Source organism: Nycticebus coucang, chromosome 10 (assembly GCF_027406575.1).
Source record: "Nycticebus coucang isolate mNycCou1 chromosome 10, mNycCou1.pri, whole genome shotgun sequence".
NCBI classification, from domain to species: domain Eukaryota; kingdom Metazoa; phylum Chordata; class Mammalia; order Primates; family Lorisidae; genus Nycticebus; species Nycticebus coucang.
Genome location: NC_069789.1, coordinates 78367356 through 78390991, shown reverse-complemented (window position 1 = coordinate 78390991; position 23636 = coordinate 78367356). Strand labels below are relative to the sequence as shown.

General features: G+C 39.6%; 2 protein-coding genes across 3 annotated transcripts in view; one reads left to right on the top strand and one right to left on the bottom strand.

Moving 5' to 3' along the window:
- Positions 1-23636, top strand: part of RGL1 (ral guanine nucleotide dissociation stimulator like 1) — a 287354-nt gene that overhangs the window by 4850 nt on the left and 258868 nt on the right. The window lies entirely within an intron of this gene.
- APOBEC4 (apolipoprotein B mRNA editing enzyme catalytic polypeptide like 4) lies at positions 5902-6993 on the bottom strand. Its single transcript, XM_053606072.1, has one exon. It carries the CDS (start codon positions 6991-6993, stop codon positions 5902-5904), a length of 1092 nt encoding a protein of 363 aa, XP_053462047.1.

The following is a 23636-nucleotide window of genomic DNA, read 5'->3' as shown; positions in this document are numbered from 1 at the left end:
GGCGCCTGTGGTTCAGTGGTTAGGGTGCCGGCCCCATATACTGAGGGTGGCGGGTTCAAACCCATTCCCAGCCGAACTGCAACAAAAAAATAGCCGGGCTTTGTGGTGGGCGCCTGTAGTCCCAGCTACTTGGGAGGCTGAGGCAAGAGAATCGCCTAAGCCCAGGAGCGGAGGTTGCTGTGAGCTGTGTGACGCCACGGCACTCTACTGAGGACGATAAAGTGAGACTCTGTCTCTACAAAAAAAAAAAAAAAAGACTGGTTTTATTTCTTTGTGCCATCTTTATCTGGTTTGGGTATTAGTGCTTGCCTAACTTTGTAGATGAATTTAGAAGATTTCTACCTTTTTCCCCCCATGCTCTGGAATAGTTTGAATAATAGAAAGTTATCATACTGTTTGTTCTTTGGAAGTTACAGAAGGTGCTGCAAAATTATCTGAGCTTACTGATATTTTTAGAGGTAGATCTTTGGTCATCTTCTTTGTCTTCTGTGGTTATTGATTGGTTTTCTTTCTCTTCTTGAGTCAATTTTTGAATTTATATTCCTGGACAATCATTCATTTCATCTGGATTGCCAATGTATTGGCAAGAAGTCACAGAAAATATTTCCTTATTATTTAGCATCTTTCATGACCATGAAGATTTTGCCTTTTTCATTGCTGGTATTAACTATTTAAGGAAAACATTAAAATCAACTTTTTTCCCCCTCCCTCAACCTGATTATCACAAATTCTACTAACATATCTTTATTTCTTATAGAAAGCAAGAAGTAAACCATTCCAGACTCAGAGTTTTGATAAGATTTGAAAGATCCTTCAATCCCTGTCCTCTCCTACTCTTTATCCTTATCCTGTTGATATTTTATTAATAGTAACCACTATGAGTGGTATTAACAATAGGAGTGTTTATTATATGTCAGACACTTGGCCAATAAGCTCTTTATTTACATTATTTAATCCTCTAGGTGGCTTTAGGGCCTAGGAATTAGTGTTCCCATTTTATGAATGAGTAAACTAAGGCTCTGAGAGACTACATAACTTGGCCTATGCTGTTCCATTAGCAAGTGGTGAATTGGTATAAGTAGTCAATTGGTATGGGAAGGAGGTATGTTAGACTCCAAAGCTTGTGCTTTTTTTTTTTTTTTTTTTTTTTTGCAGTTTTTGGCTGTGGCCGCGTTTGAACCCACCACTTCCAGTATACGGGGCCGGTGCCCTACTCCTTGAGCCACAGGCACCACCCCCAAAGCTTGTGCTTTTAATCATCACTTTTTATTCATGTTAGTCCTTCACATTATTCCTAATTATAATACTTACCTGTTTTCTAAAAATAAGGTATAAGGTTGTAGCCAAGCATTAAGGGTTTAAGTAAATCCATATAATAGCTTGAAATGAACTATAAATTGTGAACTTAAAAAAAATTTCGTTATGGTAATGATTTTTTAAAAAGATATTTGTTTGTTTTTTAGTTATTTACATGAGCTTTTCTCACTTTATCTCAGTATTTTGAGAATAGCCCAATAGCCTGTTTAGTCTGTTGCAAAAGATGCTATGTTTTTGGTATTACAGAGGTCGGTATTTGTCAATTAGTAATTCTATTTTTTTAAATTGTGGTAAAATACACATGACATAAAATTTACCATCTTAACATTCTAAAATGTACAATTAAATGGTATTAAGCATATTCACAGTTACCAACATCCCTCTCCAGCACTCTTTTTATCTTGTAAAACCAAAACTTTGTACCCAGTGAACCATAACTTCCTATTTTTCCCTCTCTCCAACCCCTGGTAACAACCATCTTTCTGCCTGTTTATCTGGCTACCTAGGTACCTCATATAAATGGAATTATTCATTAGTTGTTTATTTGTGACTGGATTATTTCACTTAGCAAGCATAATGCCCTGAAGGTTCCTCTATACATGGCATGTGTCAGAACTTCCTTCTTAAGGCTGAATAATATTCCATACGTATGTACCACATTGTGTTACCCATTCATCTGTCAAGGGACATTCGATTTGCTTCCACCTTTTGGCTATTGTCAATAATGCTGCCATAAACATCGGTGTACAAATACCTATCTCTTTGAGACCCTATTTGAGACCCAAATGCGGAATTGCTAGATTATATGATAATTCTCTTTATGAGTCCCCAATTTAGTTCATCCATGAGAGATGGGAACATCCCAGGTAAGATAATCCCAGAATTTATGTTTGGTATGAGGTCCTGGGTAACAGGGAGGGGGTGGCTGGTCAAGGGACAAAGTTATGGGATCTAGCATGTCCTTAAGTTTTCCACCCTAGCCCAGCCCACCTGCTTGTCTATTTGTGACTGGGTTATTGGTACTGTGGTTTGAGCAGAATTACGGAAAATCCTCAGGACAGATACTACATGAATATTGATTTTTCCAGCTTTTGTAGTGAGTCTAGAGAGGCATTAAAGCATAATGACTAAGAACATAAGTTCTGGAGTTCAACCTCCTGGATTTGACTTTTAGCTTGATCTTTTTTTTTTTTTTTTTGAGACAGAGTCTGACTTTGTTGCAGTTCACAGCAACCTCCAGCTCTTGGGCTTAGGCTATTCTCTTGCCTCAGCCTCCCGAGTAGCTGGGACTACAGGCGCCCACCACAACACCCGGCTATTTTTTTTTGTTGCAGTTTGGCCGGGTCCGGGTTTGAATCCACCACCCTTGGTGTATGGGGGCAGTGCCAAAGGTGCCACCTGCTTTTAGCTCAATCTTTACTACGTGGACAAAAAGTTTTCTGTGCCATAATTTCCTTATTTATAATAAAAGTGTTATAGTAATACCTACTTCATAGAATTACTGGGAAGATTAAATGAATTAATACATGTAAGAGTTTAGAAAAGTGCCTGACATATAGCTGTTACTAAATGTTAGTAATATAATTTTTAATTAGTATAGGGTACCATGTGGCTTTTCTTAAAATTTCATCCTGTGAGTTAAAGTTTTTGGATTGCATTCGCTATGAATCATAAAAGGTATATAATAGCATTTAAAGAAATAGGATTTAAAGAATAGGATAAGATTGAGGTCAGCAGGGTTAGATTGTAGCCAGATGAAACAGAAAATTGATGACAGTTGGTTGTAGAGATTTGTGTTGTCTTGTACAGTCTGGACCCCCCAAAACACTGTCCAGGAGACATATGCCCTTGTATGTATACTACCATTTCATTCCAAGTAGCAGATGTCGATTACCACTACTAAAACAGAGTCTGACAGCACTACACATTTGAATCACATAACAGCTCTAAATCACAAAGCAACCTTCTGATCATAAATTGGTGTGCTATGCTTATGTATATGTAGAGGCTGCAAAGGCTGCACAGCTTGAATATTTGCTTGCAAATCAGGTTGTAAGTCTGACTGGAAATCAGTACATTAGCGTTTTGCCTTTACATGTCAATCTGGAGAGCTTTGTTAATACTAGTCTGCTTCTGACTGATAAATCCATTCTTCATGTACTGACTAGGAACTTGAGCCTACAGAGCTGAGACTCAAACCCTATAGTCCTTGGTAGATACACCAAAGTAATGTGCCTCTCGTTTCACCCTCATTGATTTCTTGGGATATACCCTCATATCTTTTTTCAGGTCCTATTACTGGATGCTTTAATTTATTGACTTCATTATTTGGAATTTCTATATGTGTGATGGCCGTGATACTCTCATTGCCAGTTTTCTGAAGAGGAATGGCTTGTCCCAACTTCTTCTTCCTCTCTATCCCTGGGCCAGCCTTACATGGCCAAGAATCTGTTGTCTAGTGAGTGAGAAGACCTGATCACTCACCGCAGGATCTCCCTCCATAGAACTGTTGCTTTGCTGTGTTCCTCCTTATCGCAGACAGAGCCAAAACCAACCTTAAACGTGAACTAGCTCATATTTATTGTTTTATAGATGAAGAAACAGATTACTTGCCCTGGGCATATATCTTTATGCTCTCTTAAGAGTCTTTGTCTAAAGCTTGGCTATGTTGACCTGGGCTTATGACCTGTCAGTAACCTTCCTAGTCCCAATATTACCTAACCAGTACAAAAGGATAACTGCTAAAGGTACTTTTCTTTCCCTCTGTGGTTCTGACAACTTCTCCTTTTGTTACATGCCATTGATGTTCAGGTTCACATTTGAAATACAAGTTCATCATAGATTTCAGAACATTTTTCTAACTGAATCCTTTGTAGTGTGACTCATATTGTGTGGTCTATGTGACAATTTTGACGATAGATTTCATGGCAACAAATTGAATTTATTTTAATAATGATCAGAGATGCTGAATTTGTCATGTTGGGGTCTTTTTAACTCAATACTCCAAATTGTAGACATACAAATTCATGATCTAATAATAAACAGTACCTCTTCAACAGTACCTCTTTAAATAATAATCACTGCATACCCACAATAAAATTATATTCCATAAGTCTATTAAAATTAGCAAACTAACCAAATATTCTTTAAAAATTTTTATTCAGGTTTATTTAATCACAGTACTAATTTATATTCCTACAACATTTTTTTTCTTTCCCTCTACTTCTTGGAGTATTATGTGTTTTAATGTAATGGCAATCCTTATTAGATTAGGATTGCTTTATATATATATTCAGAAAAAATTTAATAGCAAGTTACAAATGAATGTACATTTTTCTTGTAATATATCATTACATATTTCCAAGAGGGAAATGAAGCAGCAAATGTGAATTCTTTAAGCATAAGCCAAGTGTCTTCATTAAAGTGCTCAGAGGGTTAGTCAAGGAGTACTTCCTAGAAGAATTGTGTTTTGAAGGATTTTTTTAAAGAAAAGGTACAAATCTGCATTGGTGAAGAGGAAGGGGTCAGAAAAAAAGGGAAATAAAACATATGAATTATGTATCAGGGAACTGTATTATAAGAAGGGGGAAGGGCGCTAACAAAAGGGAAGATGCCCATTGCAGAATGGTTAAGCAGGCACTCGGTTGGAGTGGAGGAGGCATGTTAGGGAGGAGTGATTGGTGAAGTTATTGAGGTGCAGATTCAGCCTTGTTGTCCATATTTTGCCTGGATACTGTGCTATATATCCTGAGGGAAAAGCTAAAGAGGGGACAGAGACAGTGCTTGGCCTGTAGGAACTTAGAATCTTGCTGACGAGACAAGGCAGTATGAAGGTAAAAGAAGAGACTTGAAAACCAGTAATGGTAACTGGAAGTTATATGGTGTGATGCAGGGAGTCTTTGGAGCTTCTCATTTGTGGTCTTGCCTCTGTTATCCACTCAGGAGGGAGAGGTCAGAGCTGGGAAAGATCAAATGGAACAGGTGGCGAGGTTTTAAAAATCCATTTTGTAGCTATATGTAATCAGCAGAAGAGCTTTTTCCCCACACAAAACTATTTTAAATCACTTTAGAAAAAGAAAAATGAGCTGCCTAAAATCTTCTGTCCACAATTAACAATTAATGGAAAATCACTGGTTTCTTCTTACAAACAGCACTTAATGTCAGTAACTTCAGGTTGTTTTCCAATTTTACAGTAAAATTTTTAACTGAAACCAGTGTAAGAAGCTGTTTAGTCCATAGGCTTTTATAGTGGTGAGATGATGTGGGTAGACTAGAATAATGACATTCCTTTTCCACCCAGAATATTAGCAAGGTATTAGTGGCTCCATTTTAATAGTCACTTTCAAAATAAAGGAGAGAGATCAGGTTGCTTAGGGAAACATTTTGGATTACGTTAAAACAGTGTAACTTTGTAATATGATAAATATTTAAGTTAATATGGTAAATAATTCAGGTTTTTCTTTTAGCATATCAGATTATCTCCATTATGGATCAGGCCTAAGAAAGTTTTCAGATTTTTTTTTTGGAAATCATCAAATAAGTACTTTAGTAATTGTTTGGTTTCATGCTGTGGGAATGTAGACTTTAGTTTTTCCCTTTCTTCTTCTTCTTTTTTTCATCTGATTCTTTGCTACCTGCATACCGTTCTGTGACTTCCGCTGTTTCCCCCGGCCTTCCAATGGGAGATCTTCCTAGGTCCTTGGTTTCCTGCAGTGTCATTTGAGGCATGTTTAAGTGCCTTACCACATTCCTGGGTTTAGGTGGGTTTTGACCCACTTGCATTGGTGGTACTTCTCTGAAAGGCACTAACACAAAAATAACCGGAACCCTGAGGTCTGGAATTGGGTTGGGTTGCATTTGTCCATTTGTCACTTGAAAAGACGATCCAGGAAAAACATTATTGAAAGGGTAGCTCTCTAAAGCTGCCTGATTCTCTTTTGTCTGGGAAAGAACATCAGTGAAGTAAGGTTTCACTCCTGTTATGGCATTGATTTCGTATGCGTTTTGCCTGTCAGTCAGTGCCCTCCCAGTTAAAATGGGCTGGAAAACTGTTGATCCTGAGACACCACTAATGAAGGTGTTGAGGAGAGAATGCCAAATCCCACCACTGATTGGACTCAAAGTGACCTGTGGCCATAAGCTGGCCAGACTCCGGAGAGCTTCGCGGTTCCATGCGGAGGCAGGAAATTCAGTGTCAGTGTGATAGAGCTGAGAAAAGTAGATACTAAGAGTGACGTCTGGATACACTTTCAGGAAATTGTACATTTTGCTGATGCAGCAGTGGTTAGCTTCATTACAAGGGGAGTTGCTGGAATACAGAATGATATGCCTGATGCCATTATTATTGTATATGGCCGAGTCAAGGTAGCCATTCATTTCAAACAGCATCGATTCTGGGTGGGTATCATTCCCTGTGCAACTACTGGCATGGCCCTTTTGAACAAGGCTACCAAAAGAAGTTTTTAATTCATAAAATGTGAGATGTTTTGTTTGAGGATACATTGGCCCATAGGGGAATCCAAAAATCTGATAAAATTCTGTGTAGGAAACTCTGGCCTCTTCTCCTGTTCGAATATGGTATGGGCAATTAGTGCAGTCTAGTGAGAAACTTAGCCAGTAATAAGGTTTTACGATTGTTCCACGATTTGCTAAGTATTCCTCATATAAGGGCTCCATTTCTGGTTTTTGTCTTCTAGCTTCAAACCTAAACAAGAGAAATTATGAGTAAAACACGTATAGGAAAAATTGAAGACAAAGCACTGATTTATTAAATCCTATCTCTCTTTAAAGGAGATAGCAAAATAAAGTGATATATATGCATAGATCAGAAAGTTCAGTATTCATTTTTTTTTTAACCGATACTCCTGGAGCATGAAGAGGAGACAAAAGAGAAAGTCATAGTATCACTTCACCTGTTTCATAGATTCTGAGTCAGTAGAGCAAATGGGTTCACAATGCAAGCTCTAGAAACAGACTTCCCTTTTTTCAAACTGGGACTCTGCCAATTACCAGCTTGGTGGCCTTAGGCAGGTTATTTAGTATCTGGTAGCCGCAGCCTTCATCTGTGTAAGATGAAGATAACATTAGTACTTACCTCATCAGACCATCTTGGAGATTGAATGATAGAGTAAATATAAAATGCTTTACTATATGCCTGCACATGGTAAAGACTCAATAAATATTAGCTCTCAGTAGAAATAGTACCAGAAAGGGTTGCCTAGATGATCCTGTTGCTGAAAGTTCAAAAAAATAAGTGAGGGGGGCTTGCATTTTGCTCATGTTTTTCTTTTCATGTTTTTGGAATATGATAATGTCTAATGTATTGCGCAGGGGTTTTGAGCGGCATGCATTTAGAATCAGCTGTTTCTTAAAATCATTGGCAATAACTTGGCTATGTGATCCTTTTGGGAATAGGACCACAGGGTCTATTTTGCTTGATGATAGAGAGTTCTTGTAGAAGTACCGCTTGGGTATTCTTGGGGTCATGGACACTCATTCATTGACATTTGAGAGTTTTATTTCCAGTGGGTGGGTTTTGTTAGAGGTTTTTTGAAAAATTATGATTATAGATAGCAACCGTGATTCTTTAGAATAATTCAAATCGATAGTGTCTGGGATGTTAGACTTCCCAAAGTTGATATCTTCAAGTAATGATTTTTCCTTTTAAAAATCCTTTTAAAATTTTTCCTTTTAAAAATTCCTTTTTCCTTTTTCCTTCGGGCCAAGTGCATTGCTCACACCTGTGATCTTAGCAAGCTGAGGGGCTGAGGTGGGTGGATTGCCTGAGCTCAGGAGTTCCAGACCAGCCTGAGCTAGAGCGAGACCCCCATCTCTACTGAAAATAGAAAAACTAGCTGGGGGATCTTGGTGCATGCCTGTAGTCCCAGCTACTCAGGAGACCGAGGCAAGAGGATTACTTGAGCCCAGAAGTGTGAAGTTGCTGTGAGCTATAATGCCATGGCACTCATGCCAGGGGCAACAGAGTGAGACTCTGTCTAACAAAAAAAAAAAAAAAAATATATATATATATATAGACACACATATTCCTGAACTTTCAGCAACAGGATCATCTAGGCAACCCTTTCTGTAATATATATATATATATTCCGTCAGTTATTATCATTCCCACCTAAGGCATTATAATATGGTTTTTTTAGGTATTTTAAAATAACCTAAAGTATTTTATTATATAAGTATTAAATGTTTCTTGTAGAATATTTTAAAAATACTGATACATAAAGAAGAAAGTAAAAACTCATTAGTTTGTATCATTTTATATGCCCATTGCTGTTACTAGCTCAGTTCTCTCTGGTCTTTTTGCTATGTGTGCATGTTATGCACAGTATAACTAAAATCATATACCCTGCTTTTTCATTTAGTATTCATGTTCACATGAACATTTTACTGTTACTAGAAATTCTTCAAAAAACACCATTCTGGCTAATTAGTATTTTATTATATAACTATAACTTTCCTGTTCTTGCCTCTTTTAATTGTATAAATAACACTTTTATGAATACTTCTATAAATAACTTATATCTTTCCTTCCCTTCCCTTCCCTTTCCTTCCCCTCCTATCCCCCCCTTCCCTTTCCTTCCTTTCCTTTTGTCCTTTTTCTTTTTTGAGACCATCTTACTCTGTTGCCCAAGCTAGAGGGCAATGGCATCATCATAGCTTAGTGCAACCTCAAACTCCTGGTGTCAAGTGACCCTCCTGCCTCAAGAAGCTGGGACTATCTGTGATTCTTTAGTGTAAATTACTAGAAATCACGGTACTAGGTCAGACTTGGTCAAATGGCCTCCTAGGAAAGTGTACTATTTTTACAACATTCTCTCCCAGTATTTTTTGTCCCAATTTGAGACGTGATCATTGGTGTCTACTTTTTGCTATAATGTGTGCCTTTTCTCCTAGTGAGGTTGAACACTTTTTCACGTGCTTATTGGTCTATAGTATTTATTCTTCTGTGAAGTATATTTGACCCTTTACCTGTTTTTCGTTTGCGTTTTTCCTTATTGATTTGAAACACCGTTTTACGTATCAAGAATATTAACTCTGTCATATTCGTTACAAATATTTTACCTGCTCCATGTGCTCTATGGTCCAGGCTTTGCTCTTAAGATTTATTTTTTCCTATTGTATTTAGAAAAGCCTTCCTACTCAAAGCACAATTAAGTATTCCCCATATCTTCTAGTAGTCATGATTTCATTTTTAACTTTGTCTAGACAACAAAACAGATAATGTCATTGAGGTAAACTGACCACTGCAACGGAATATGTTTTTCACTTTTTAAAATCTAATTTATCATATCTCAAGTATTTATTATGGCCTCAACATCTGGAAACACTTTGATCATCTGCCTTCTTCAGCCCTGATGAGCTCCGTCACTGGTCTATTGGAGATAGTTGATCTCCAGGCTGAAACCTGCAGAGTTCATCCTAATCCTTTCCTGGGTGAGCAGGGAGTATTTTAATAGCCTTCGTCCAGCTGCAGGTGGAGTGTAGCTTTACTTGTGTTGTCATTATCTGAGTGGCTAATATCCCTGCAGTAACTCCGGCACCACACACACACCGGATTCTAGATTTCTCCTAACCCTGTCATGCCAACGTAATCCATAGGCTTAGAGGCTAGCTTCAGTTTCCTTCTCACTACTGCAACTGCGTTCCTGCCCTGAGGCTTCCTGGATTTTATGGTGGCTTTTCCTTTGGGGAGCTGGATTGAACCCCTGGCAATGGACAGGTCTTTTTAAAACCCAGCACCATTTCCTGCTTGGTCCTGAGCACTATTTTCTCCCTGGCTCTTCTCTTCTCTTCGCCTTACTCATCACAATGGATCAATTTGACTATCGAACTTGCTGAAACCAAGCCCAAATTCTCACTTTTTGAATACTGTGCCCTTGATGTGTTTAAGTGTTGGGTGGCCTGCCTGATATCCAGGGTGCAGCTCCAATTACAATTTCAATTCAACCATAGAAAATTTACAGATTGATTTGGCTAAAATACTATGGAAACAGAACCAAGAGGTATGTTTCTGCCTTTATTATTTTTGTAAGGTGGGGTGTGTGTGTGTGTGTGTGTGTGTATAGAATCAACCATACATAATGGTTCCATGACTACCCTTTTGGGAAGCAAAGCTCCTTTGTGTTTTTTAAGATAAAGGCAGCAAAATAACAGGGAATATTTTAATAGCCTTAGTCCAGCTGCAGGTGGACTCAGGATTACATTTCTAAGCACCTCTTCCTTTGGAGTCCTCTCTCCTCTGGCTATTCTAGCCAGAACCGAGACATCACTGTGGTCGTTAGGGAGATCTCAGGCCTCAGTGTCCTTGCACACATGTGTTGGGGGGAGGCCCTCAGTGTCTTTCTTGCTGATGGCTTCTCAGTGTCAACCAACTGTAGTGCCCTATTTATGGGGGAAGTTTTCGCTTTTTCAAAGGGCCTTTCTAGGCTTGTTTTTTGCTCAGTTGGGTTTTTTTTCTTTCTTTGTTTTGAGACAGAATCTCACTTTGTCACCCTTGGTAGAGTGCCATGGCATCTTAGCTCACAGCAACCTCAGACTCCTGGGCTCAAGTGATCCTCTTTCCTCAGCCTCCCAAGTAGCTGGATTACAGATGCCCGTCATGATGCCCAGCTGTTTTTTAGAGATGGGGTTTTGCTGTTGCTCAGGCGGTCTTGAACTCCTGAGCTTAGGCAATCTACCTGCTTTGGCCTCCCAGAGTGCTAGAATTACAGGCTTGAGCCATTGTACCCAGCCCTAGACTTGTTCTTTGATCATCAGCTAAAGAGGAAGCAGGAAGGAACTCTTACACCCTTTGAACTCCTCACATAATATAATTCTCAGTTTATTGTTACAATTTGTTATTGGTCATAGACTATCTTGTATTATTAACTTTTGGCATCTGTCCTTTCATTCCTCCTAAGCAGGTGGAGATGGACCCTGTTTAGCCCAGGCCCTACCTCAGCAGGTGGTTCTTAAGCCAGCTTGCTTAAGACTTGTCTCCTCAACAGTCCGTGTCCCTCCCACCCATTTCTTTTTCTCCTGCTTTGTCTGTACTTGGGAAATACATGTTGCACTGAATAGAGCAGGTGGCTTGGCAGTAAGAACTAGAGATGTGTAGAACCCAGCCTGCTGGAGGGCTCTTTGCATCTGTCTGTGAGTGGCCCTTGGACGGGGGCTGTGGGAGGACAGCTTTCCTACTTTAATATAAATGAACCACACCATAAGGCCATTTTGTTCTCGCTTCACTCAACGGGGAGTTAGTGAGCACTGTGAAAGCACAGTTTGCACTGGAGTAATTGGGGACTGGAGTTGCCCTTCACAATCTGCGCACAATCTGTTAGTAGCTAAAAACAAATGCTAGCAGTTATAATTACCGTCATTTTGTCTCCAGGCTTGGATCACACTGCAGGTGTTAAGGGAGATCGTCCATTTCCTTTTTCTTCTCCTTTAAGTCCCATGCCCTGTTTCAAGTAGCTTTGGGAAGGCAATTGTGCTATAAAGAGTCACCTCACATATATGAGACCAGGACTCTTTCGCAGTTTGTGTCTATTAGTTCACTTGAACTTCGCTGTTTCAAGTTAGAAAGACCTTGCTGAGGTGTGGCCGCCTCCTAGAACACTGTTGAATTAGTGCCATGGTAACGTTTGCAAAGTAGCTACTGCTAGGATACAGCTCTGACACTTATTACTTTATTTGCATATCAAACCACCTGTTCCAAAGATGAAAATATACATGACTGCATATTCCTGTCTGGGTAGAAGGGTGATAACTAACCATTTAAGTGAACATATTGGGGTTTTTCTCCCGCTGGGTGAAAGAATCAGGTTCCAAGGGGCAGCCGCTCAGCGCCTTCCTCCTAGCCTAGAATAGGTGCCAGGCTTGGCAGTTCTGTTGCCTGTGCTGGTACCAGGGCCTCTGCCTGGGAGGTTTGCCCTTCTCTGAGAGGGAGCCACGATTTGGCTTCTCCAAGGGGAGACACTTTGTACTAAGAGGCCCCCAGGCGCTGGTGGGGGAGCCGTTTATTCTCTCTAAGCATGGGTTGTGTGTTAGCGATTTTCCTCTCTTAGAAATTCCCTGGGAGACACTTGCTATTGGTGTATGGGGGGTTCCCTCCAGTTGAAGACAAGCTTTGCTCCTGGGTCAGTTGTGGCCCTTTCTCTGTGGCTGATGGGAGACCCCCTGGTCCTGCATTCTTATCCCCATGTCTCCTAGATGGCAGGTGCATTGGTGGTTATGATTCATGGTTGGTGCTCACCCCCCATTATCCCCTCACTTCTCTTCCTCAGGCCACTTGAAAGAATGAATGGCCATCACTATTGCGTATTTTCCATCAGTTACTTCCAAACATTCTTAAGCTTGTATATTCTAAAAATAACTCACCGGGCATAATGAGCACCCAGAAGGCACCATCTACCTTCTCGCAGCTTCGCCATTCTTGTTTCCATTATCAAACTTCCAGTCTCCATGACATCAGCAGCCCTTTCTCTTCTGGAGGCTCCTTGTAGGTTGATATCTATCTTGATTTCTCTGCCTTCTAAAGCTCTCAAGTGTATTTACTAAGTCCTTGGCTGGTTAATTTTTAGTTACATCTTCCTTTACACTTTCTCTGGCATTTGGTCACTCTACTGCAACCCATTCCTTATCCACCATTGCCCATGGAATGTGCTCTTGTGGTTTCCACTTCCTGCCTCCGTCTCTTAGCATTTCCTAACTGAATGAGCTTGTACATATAGAACCAAGAGTTGATCCTCATGGACCACGTTTTATTTAACCCTAATAAATGATACATTAAAAGACTGGATTACTTTTAAATACTATTAAAAAGCTCATAGTGCTGTAAGAAAATATTAGGTATCTGACAGGTTCCAGTGAAGAAAGGAAAAGACAAAAAATAGTCCCATAATCTTTTATGTGCCTCTCACGTGCATTGTGTGCCCTCAGTAGTGGGTTAGGTAAGAAGGTTAAACCTAAAGAAACAAGAAAAATAAGCCTCTATCTAATAGTCAATTTGTCATTTGCATTTTAGGGTGATTTTAGGGGTAGGCAACTTCGGGTAACCACCATTTTTTAAGGGCAGGTATCTGTTAGATGTAGGAAGTCTCCGAGGAAGGTCAACTCTGCAAAGTTCCAGTTAGGTTGCACAGAAAGACTTTTCAGGCTGAATTTCATCTCAAGGAAACAAAGGGCCTTGACCTTGGCTCCTGTTCACAGTTCTTCTTGCTAGATTGACATGTACAGGAAGGGAGATGTTTGGAAGAAATGTCTACCTTCCAAAACAGACTCTTTGCTTCTGTCTTTTTTAATTCCTCTGCCGTGTTTCATCTTTGTTCAGATGAGTTACGATGTCTATGCTACCTGTGTACCTGTGTAAAAGTAGTATGATATAATAGTGAGGAAGATTTACAAAGGCCAAACTCTCCTATAATGATACTCATTTTTAAAGACCTGTGCCCAGTTTTATACTCCAAAAATCATTACTAATCTGTGTTCTTGCAACCCAGTTTGGGACATATCCAAGATGGTTATGTGTTGCCAGTTGCTACATGTAAGGCAAGCTTCTCTTTGTGTGGCAGGAAGTTAAGCAATTTGTAAGTTATTCTAAAATGTTAGACTTTTATTTGAATGTACTGTGCCCAATAAATTATGTAATTTAGTGCTTTTGTGGCAGGTTGGTTGACTCTCTGAATAATAATGCTCATATTTGTGTCACGATAACAAAGTACCTGAAGAAAGGAACTAAACGGAAAATGTAAACATGAAATAAAGAGGAGCTGAGGATTCAAGAGATTTCATGGAGCACACTAGGGAATTAGATGGGAAAGATGAGACGGGAAAAGTATTGGAGATAAGAGGAAAGGGAGACAAAAAAGCGGAGGGTGGATCCTGGAGCTCGAGGCCATAAACAGAACGACCACGAGGTGGCAGCACAGCCCCAACTGCAGGGAACTTTCTGTTAGCACACCCTTAATTTGCTAAGCCTACATTCTTTTAGAATTCCTCCATGCTGATTTTCCAAATTGTCCTACGGAAACAGCAGCAAATATTTAGAATAAAAAGTGACTCCTAATACTTAAGGTGAGGAAAAGTGTAGAGAAGGTGCCATCTTTATTTCCAGAGTCTATATAAATTTCCCGAAGAAGACATCAAACTATTTGTGAGAAAGGACTAATTTAAGTTTCCAAACCATCATACAGTAGTAATACTTTTGTAAAATTTAGTAAAAATGACTTTATAGAAAGAAGAACAAAAAGGGCATGCAAAATAATGAGGCCATTTTCTGTAATCATGTCAATAGATACAAACAGATCAACAGATATAGCATTTTAAAATTACATTTCAATGATTACAAACAGAACATGTGTCTATTTTTGCTTCTGTTGCCTCTGCTTTGGTGTCATATCCAAGAAATCATTACCAAGACCAATGTTATGAACCTTATCTGCTATGTTTTCTTTAGTTTCAAGTCTTATGTTTAGACTTAATATCTTTAATCCATTTTAAGTTGTTTTTTTGTATCAATCAATGTATCTCGTGTTACTGGTTGTCACAATTTCTATTAAAAATACATTAAATAATTTTTGAGATTCTTGTATTAAACCCTCATACAGAAAGCAACGTGGCACTGGCTCTGCAACAGAATTGCCTTCTTTTAGGTCTACCACTTACTAGATGAACGGCCTTAGTCAAATGACTAACACACTGTGTCTCCCAGAATTAGAAAATGAAATGTGTTAGAACATGCAAAACCTATCCAATAATGCCTGATACATAGCCCAAGCTTTCAGCAAAGGGTAGTGAACAGCTTTACAGTTCACTAGCCTAAAACAGGTCACCCAACAAAACAGGGTTCATTCCATTGCACATGAATATCCACTTTTCCCAGCACCATTTGTTAAGGAGACTTTCCTCAGTAGTCACATCCTTGTTGAAGATCAGTTGACCATAAGTGGTTGGATTTACTTCTGGGCTCTCTGTTCTGTTTCATTGGTTTATATGCGTGTATTTGTGTAAATAGAATATAAACAGAACAAGACTCGAGCCGTGGCTCACACATATAATCTAGCACTCTGGGATGCCAAGGCGGGTGAATTGCCTGAGCTCAGGAATTCAAGATCAGCTTGAGCAACAGCAAGCCCCCATCTCTACTAAAAATAGAAAAATTAACTGGTGGGTGCCTATAGCCCCAGCCTCCACCTGTAGCTTTAGCTACTCGGGAGGCTAAGGTAAGAGGATCACTTGGGCTCAGCAGTTTGAGGGTGCTGTGGGCTATGATGCCACAGCACTCAACCTAGGGCGACTGAGTGAGACTCTGTCTCAAACAAGAAAAAGAAAAAAAAAAAACCCCAACAAAAAACAAGATACATATAAACAGAACAAACATATAGAAAAAAGGAATTACAAAAAAAATGTTTATTGAAAATATGTATATAGATGATTAATATAGAGAATTATTATTTCATCATATCTCACAATTAAAAAAAATTTTTTTAATTTTTTCAAATTAATATGAGGGTACTATTTTTAGGTTACATTGTTCTCACTGCCAGGGTAAAGTTACATTTGTAGAAGAGCCCCTCACCCAGGGGGCGTGTTATACACCCTCACAATGTGCACTTGAGGTGAGCATATCCCACAATTAAACAAACAGGTTATGAAGGAGATAGTAAAGCTCTATCCCCAATGTCCTGTGTATATACATTTTGTGAATATTGTGTGTATTTTTAGTGTTTTTTATTGTGACTAACTTGATTCTTGCTTGTTACTTTATGTAATCTGTGTTGAATTAGTAACACTGTTTGCAAGATGTAATGTATATCTAATCTATTTCTGTGTCTTGTTTTAATAGCAGCATAACAGAGAAATCCAGTCTCAAAAAGTTTGTTGACAGGAATACAGGAAGAGCTTTTAAAGTAATCCCACAAACTGAAGATATTAATTTTTATTGTTTGTTTAAAATGAAGTAAGTGGTATTACTTTTCCAAAATTCATCATCAATCTTTCTTTAGTGGCCAGTTACAACATTTATCCTATAACGTTATATTAAATTTAAATTTTCTTTCAATGAAAAAAATGGATTATAGTTCCATGAATTTCATATGGATGGATCTCCTTTTGATAGAGAATACAAATTTTAAGCACTCTATCCCTTTCGTTGTATGGTTGATAATGACTTTTTGCAGATACGTAGTATCAAATTTGCTACCTGTTCCATTGATCATAGCTGTTAATTTATAAAACATGACATCACAATCTGTAGAAACTGTTCTTCAAAGCTTCTCATTTTTGTCTTGTTCTTTTAGTCATCTGCTACTGAGAAATGCATCGCATTTCTTCCTTAGAAATATTAAGATTATTAACATATTGCCAATTTCAGACAAATAAGGAAGTATGGCTGTCCAATACATATCTTTAAAAAGTTGGGCCATACTGGTTTTTTATTTGGTAGAATAACTGTTGAATGAGAGTTTATTTAGGCTCCGAAATCCGAACACATGAGCTGGTCCTTCCCTGTATCTAGTGTTAGAGGAGAGCGCACTATCAGGCGACCAAGAGACACAGAATGGTTCCTGGACGCCTTCCAGAAGAAAACTCTCGAAGGTGCCTTTTCAAGCTGCCGTGAGCACTTTGAATTCAAATTAACTCCTGAGCCATGCTCAAACCTGACCACACTTGACTATGGGGATATGGATGGCCCAGCATCTGCAGTTTCCTGAAGAATGCCTACAGATGTTGTCCATACTCGTGAAGCTGATTGGCTGGTGTCATAGACAAATACAGCTGTAGCCAATTGTCCCAGGCAGGGCCTCTGAAACCAAGGACTGAATTGCATTATTTGATTGGACTGAGAATCTAGGGTGGGAGTAAAAGGCCAGGTTGATTGCTGTTTTAACCTGTACTGCCTGACTAATATGTGTCTTGCATGGTATGCCCCGAAAATTGTAAACACTTTGCTTCCACTGGAACCGTGGGTGCCCTCTTGGATTGTACTTTTTGTGTTTGTGCCCTTTCAGGTCAGATTGAGCTTACTGGCCAGAATTGTGCTGCGCCTGGATTGATGCCTTGGGCCAGGTAAAAGGAAGGTTAATATAAAAACTTTAAGCCACCTGGATTTCTCAGCGTTATTTGTCTGGTTAATGGGATTTGTTTGAACTGGCTAAATAAAGGATCTGTAAGAGGCAAAATCAGTTCTGTAGGTTGAACTGTGCATGAGCGAGATCCTTTCTCTACAAAAAATAGAAAAATTATCTGGGCATGGTGGCACACACCTGTAGTTCCAGCTACTCCAGAGGTTGAGGCAGGAGGATCGCCTGAGCCCAGGAGTTTGAAGTTGCAGTGAGTTGTGATGACATCACTGCACTCCAGTCTGGGCAATAAGGCAAGACTCGGTCTCAAAAAAAAAAAAAGAAAAATAGTAGTGCAGGTTGCTCTCACTCTACTGCATGGGGTCCTATTGATAATGCTTTTGTTGTAAAGATGCCTTGGCCAAGAGGATGGACTGTGCAGAAAAAGAGTTTACATGGCAGGTCTGAACCTGCTTGTCCTTAGAAAGTCCTGCTTTCTAAGACTGGGCTTTTGACTGGTATCTGGGAACTAGAATTTAGAGAGAGTTCCTCCCCTTCCCAGAACTGATAAGAGTGGTTCATTGTGCCTAAACTGTTTGTATAACCAATGTGGTTTATGTTGAACACCTGCTTTCCTTCTGGGAGTCTGGAATTTTGGCATGTTCAAGGCAGCGGGTGGTTAGCCAGTGCCAAATAAAAACACTAAGTCTCTCATGAGCTTCCCTGGTAGAGAGCATTTCACACATTGTCATAACTTGTTGGTGGGGGATTTAAGTATGTCCTGTGTGACTCCCCTGGAGAAGTCTTATAACCTCACGGCTGATGTCCTCCACACTTTGCCCATGTACCTTTTCCCTTTGCTGGCTTTGTTTTGTATCCTTTCACTGTAATAAATCTTAGCTGTGACTATGAAAAAAAAAAGAGTTTGTTCAACAGGTCAAACATTCTCTGCAGAACTTTTCTTCTGGATAACTATTATACCTCAACATACAGTAACAGTTGTTTATGATAAGCTCCCATATTATCAGATAAAAGAAAAACCTCAAGTGTAACATACCCGCCTTTATGTAATTCATCGTTTTTACTATGTCACTAAGCCACACTGACTTGTTTTACGAGAAGACTTTCTTGATGAAGGAAGCAGTCTGTTGATTTATATTCTGGCTGAAGCTCCTTAGTCTGAGCAGTTACTCTGGAATGTTTCCTGTCCTTGTAGCTGTGCTACTGAAATTTGCAATGTTCATTTGTAGCTAATTCAAGTCCTTTAAATAACACTGTAAGGCTTCATGGGTAGTGCAAGTAACCTGTAATGACAAAATATTCCTAATTCCTCCCTCCCATCTTTGTCTTCCATTTTACTTACATACAAGCATATACATGTGCATATGTGATTAAATGCATTATTGCTACTACTGTTTTGAATGAACTGTCATTTGTTAGATTGTGAATAAGAAAAACAGAAGTTTTCATTTTACCTTTACTTATTCTTTCTCAAATGTTCTTCCTTGCTTTATGTAATATAATAAATCCAAGTTTCTGACTCGGATCATTTTCCTTCTCTCTGAAGAACTTTTTAAAAACATTTCTCACAGGGAAGGTTTAGTGGCAACAAATTCCCTCAATTTTTGCATGTTTGAGAAAAATCTTTATTTCTCTTTCACTACTCAAGGTTAATTTCACAGGGCGCAGAACTTTAAGTTGATGGGTTTTTTTTCCTCTTAATACTTTAGGTATTGTCTTACATTCTCTTCTTGATTGATTCTTATCTTTGCATATCTGTTCATGAGGCATGTTTTTCCTCTGAGCCTTATGTGATTTTTCTTTTATTTTTAGTTTTCTGAAGTTTTGTTTTGAGACAGAGTCTCCCTATGTTGCCCTGTGAGAGTGCCATGGCGTCACAGCTCACAGCAACCTCCAACTCTTGGGCTTAAGCGATTCTCTTGCCTCAGCCTCTGGAGAAGCTGGGACCATAGGTGCCCGCCACAATGCCCAGCTATTTTTTTGGTTACAGTTTTCGTCCTTTACCAGGCCCAGGCCAGGCTCAAACCCACCAGTTTCAGTATATGCGGCTGGCACCCTACTCACTGAGCTACAGTATCATATGGCTAAGTATAGTTTTTTGTTTGTTTGTTTTATTTTTGTTTTGCATATTTCTCGTTTGGTGTTTAAGCTTCCTAGGCCTGTGGTTTATCAATCATTATTGCTTCAAATATTGCTTCTGTTCTTTTCTCTTTTTCTTCTCCTTCTGATCTTTCCATTATATGTATTTACACCCTTTGTAGTGGTCCCTCAGTTTTTGGATATTCTGTTCTGTTTTTTTTTTTAATCAGTCTTTTTTTCTCTTTGCTTTCAGTTTTAGAAATTTTAATTTTCATGCTTATTCTCAAATTCAGAAATTGTTTCTTTAGCCATGTCTAGTCTGCTCCATCAAAGGCATTGTTTATTTGTACCACATTTTTTTATCTGTATTATTTCATTTTCATTCTTTCTTAGAATTTCCCTATCTCTGCTTATATTATATAATACATCTGTTCTTGAAGGCTGTCTAATTTTTCATTAAAATCCTTAACATATTAACCACGGTTGTTTTACGTTCCCGGTCTGATAATTCTAGCATTGCTGCCATATCTGACTCTGCTCAGTCTCTTTGTACCTTTAAGGTGAGTTTTTGCCTTCAAGTTTTGTTTAAAAGTACACACAATGGACTGAGTAAAGGAACTTCCGTAAACAGGCCTTCAGTAACGTAGCAGTAAGATGTAGGTTCAGGAGAGGCATTCTGTAGTCCTGAGCTTTGGTCTCGGTCTTTTGGTAGCCTGTGCCCTGCCTTGGCTGTGAACTTCGCCAGTGTTCTCAGTCTCCCCATGTGTGGGAAGGGCTGGCTACAAGGGTTGGAGTAGAGTATTTCCCTTTTTCCATGTGGAGGACTAGAGAGAGCTGAGGTTGGGTGTTTCCCTTTCCTCAGGTTGATTAGGCTCTGGTAAAATACAGTAGAACCCCCATAGCTGATCACCTCCCTACCTGACCACCTTAAGTTGACCTAATTTTCACAGACTGGACATGTACCACAACATGTACATGTCAGTACAGAAGGCCTAGTTCCCCTTACGTTGACCTCCTCTGTATGTTGATCAGTTTGTTACAGTCCCTTGGGTGGTCAGCTTCTGGAGGTTCTACTGTCCGAGGGCAGGCTTTGTTAAGAAGAACAGAATGCTCTGGCATATTTCAAAATAGTTTTACTTTTTGCTCCCCTGCTGGAAGCGTGAGGGAATTTTTCTTTGGTATTCTCTGTGAGACAGAGCTCATGGATATAAAGTTCACAAAAGTGTGGAGGCTCCCCTAAGCCTGGGTTTCCCTGGAGTTCGTTTTTTTTTTTTTTGGATTTATACTTATTTTATTTTTTTGATGTTAATGTAAATGGTATTGTGGTTTTTTTTTTCTCCTTTTATTGTTGGGGATTCATTGAGGGTACAAGAAACCAGGTTACACTGATTGCATTTGTTAGGCAAAGTCCCTCTTGCAATCGTGTCTTGCCCCCAAAAGATGTCACACACCAAGGCCCCAACTCCTTGGAGTTTTTAACTTGGTGCTCTTAGCTCAGTGGTTAAGGTGCCAGCCACATGGCACCAGGGCTGGTGGGTTCAAACCCAGCCCCAGCCTGTTAAACAAACAAACAAGCAAAAAAATAGCTGGGTGTTGTGGCGGGAGCCTGTCGTCCCAGATACAAGGGAGGATGAGGCAAGAGAATCTCCTGAGCCCAAGAGTTTGAGGTTGCTGTGTGCTGTGACCACACGGCACTCTATTGAGGGCGACATAGTGAGACTCTGTCTCAAAAAAAAAAAAAAAAACAACCCAAAGTTGTCTACCCTGAGCCTGTAGCAAGTCACAGACAACAGCTCAGGTTTTCCTACCTCAGCACTTGTTCCTGTGGCAGTTTTGCTTGGGGGTTTATGTTCTGGTTAAGTTGTGACTCTCTGTGTCTGCCTGTTTTGCTCTCTAATATTTGGGGCAGTGGTTTGTCCTTTGACTTTACTTTTCTGATGGATCAAAGATGGGTTGTTGATTTTTCAGTTTGTTGTACTTCTTACTTGCTGTTAGGATGGAATGGCAACTTCTAAGTTCCTTACATGCTGGACCAGTTCATTCCTTTTTAATGCTGAGTAATATTCCACTGTATGGATATGCTATAATTTGTTTTATTTATCTATTGATAGACAATTGGATTGTTTCTAGTATTGGGCTATTATTAAAAAAGCTTCTCTGGGGCAACGCCTGTGGCTCAGTTGGGGGGGGGGGCGCCAGCCCCATATACCAAAGGTGGTGGTTTTGAACCCCGCTCCGGCCAAACTACAACAAAAATTAGCCGGGTGTTGTGGCGGGCACCTGCAGTCCCAGCTACTCAGGAGGCTGAGGCAAGAGAATCACCTAAGCCCAGGAGTTGGAGGTTGCTGTGAGGTTTGACACACGGCACTCTACGGAGGGCGATAAAGTGAGACTCTGTCTCTAAAAAAAAAAAAAGAAAGAAAAGAAAAAAGCTACTCTGAACATTCATGTTCAAGTTTTTGTGTGGATGTTTGTTTCCATTTTCTTGGGTAAATACCTGAGAATAGAATTGATATGTTGTTTTCAATATTCTAAGAACTGCCAGACTGCTTTCCAAAGTGGCTTACCCTTGTACGTTCCCACTGGCAATTTATAAGCATTCTAGTTACTCCATATCCTTTCCAACACTTGATACTGTCAGTGAAAGGAAGCATTTACCATCTCAATTTAGCATGTTTCTTTTAAGCTTGGCATTTGACAGGAACTGAATGAAGAGTGGTTGGAATTCTGCACCTTTCTGTTTCTTCATTTGGTTAGCTAATGCACAGCAAACTTCCAAAGACCATTGAGCTTATCGCTGTTTTGGGCTTCTCAGTCCCAGTGTCCCAGTGTCTTCCAAACGGAACCGAGCGCAGTTCAGTCTGGTCCCCCAACCAGGCAGAGTCTGTGGAAACTGAGGGAGTATTTCAGCTGCAGGGGATATGGTCATCCTTGAAAATCCTCCACATGGTTGCTGTTGAGAAATCTGTTGTCAAATTGTTGTTTCTTTATAGATCATTTTGTCTTTTCTTTGTGACTTTTAAGAAACTTTGCTTGCCTTTGATGTTTTAATTTCTTTATTGTTTTGTTGTAGATTTAGTTTTATTTATCTTGTTTAATACCCAAATTTCATGATTCTTATCTTCCAGTAATTCAAGAAAATAGTCATTATCTCTCTCTCTTTTTTTTTTTTGAGACAGAGTCTCACCGTGTCGCCCTCAATAGAGTGCCGTGCTGTGGCATCACAGCGGCCTCAAACTCTAGGGCTTAAGTGATCCTCTTGCTTCAGCCTCCTAAGCAATTGGGACTACAGGTGCCCTCCACAATGCTCAGCTATTTTTTGGTTGTAGTTGACATTGTTTGGCAGGCCCAGGCTGGGTTTGAACCCTCCAGGTCCGGTGTATGTGCCTGGCGCTCTAGCCCCTGAGCTACAGGCACCGAGCCGCTTATATAGTTTCTTTGTAAAATTTTATTTAGTAAGTCACGCTGAGTGGAGATCCCGTGTGGCCTGCACTGAGGCATATCTTTTAGAGCAATGTTTCTTAATACATCTGCATGTTAGACTCGCTGACTGAGCCTTCAGTTATCAGGACAACAGCTTGAGCCCCGGACCAGGTAACTCAGATACCATGTGTATGACACCAAGAGATCAGCATTTTAAAAATCCCATAGCAAAGGCTGAAAACCACTGCTATATACAGAAAATTTGCATTTGACTTTTCTAGGTACTACGACTGTGCTTTCAACCTTGGACCCCTTCAAATCACTTTTCCAGCTTTGGGTACCTGACCTATATATGTAGTTTATATAGTTGGAGTCCCATGTTTGGGGATGCAGCTGAGATAGTTTCCTTGTCATCTCTTTTCACTGGGAGAGTCATCCTTTAGGGTTTGGGGTGGGTGTGGCGAGCCAGGGAGGAATTCTGGTCCTTTTCCTCACATTGAGCAAACCCAGGGCTCCATGCTTTATTTCCACATACCTGTGAAAGTCTGAGATTCTTAGCAACTAAGAATCAGTATCAACAAATAAGCTTTGGGCAGCCCACCTGTCAATGCCAGTGCAACACTTGTATGTTTGTGGTTTTCCCTGGTTTTTGTTCCAGCTCAGCTATGTATTTGGAATTTTTTATATATTTTAACTATTTAAGCTTTTTCTGTGTACTTAGATGACCATATTTCTGGA

What these genes read in the sequence shown, in the direction of transcription:
- APOBEC4 (XM_053606072.1), bottom strand. Translation starts at nt 6,993, where the DNA reads ATGGAGCCCTTATATGAGGAATACTTAGCAAATCGTGGAACAATCGTA.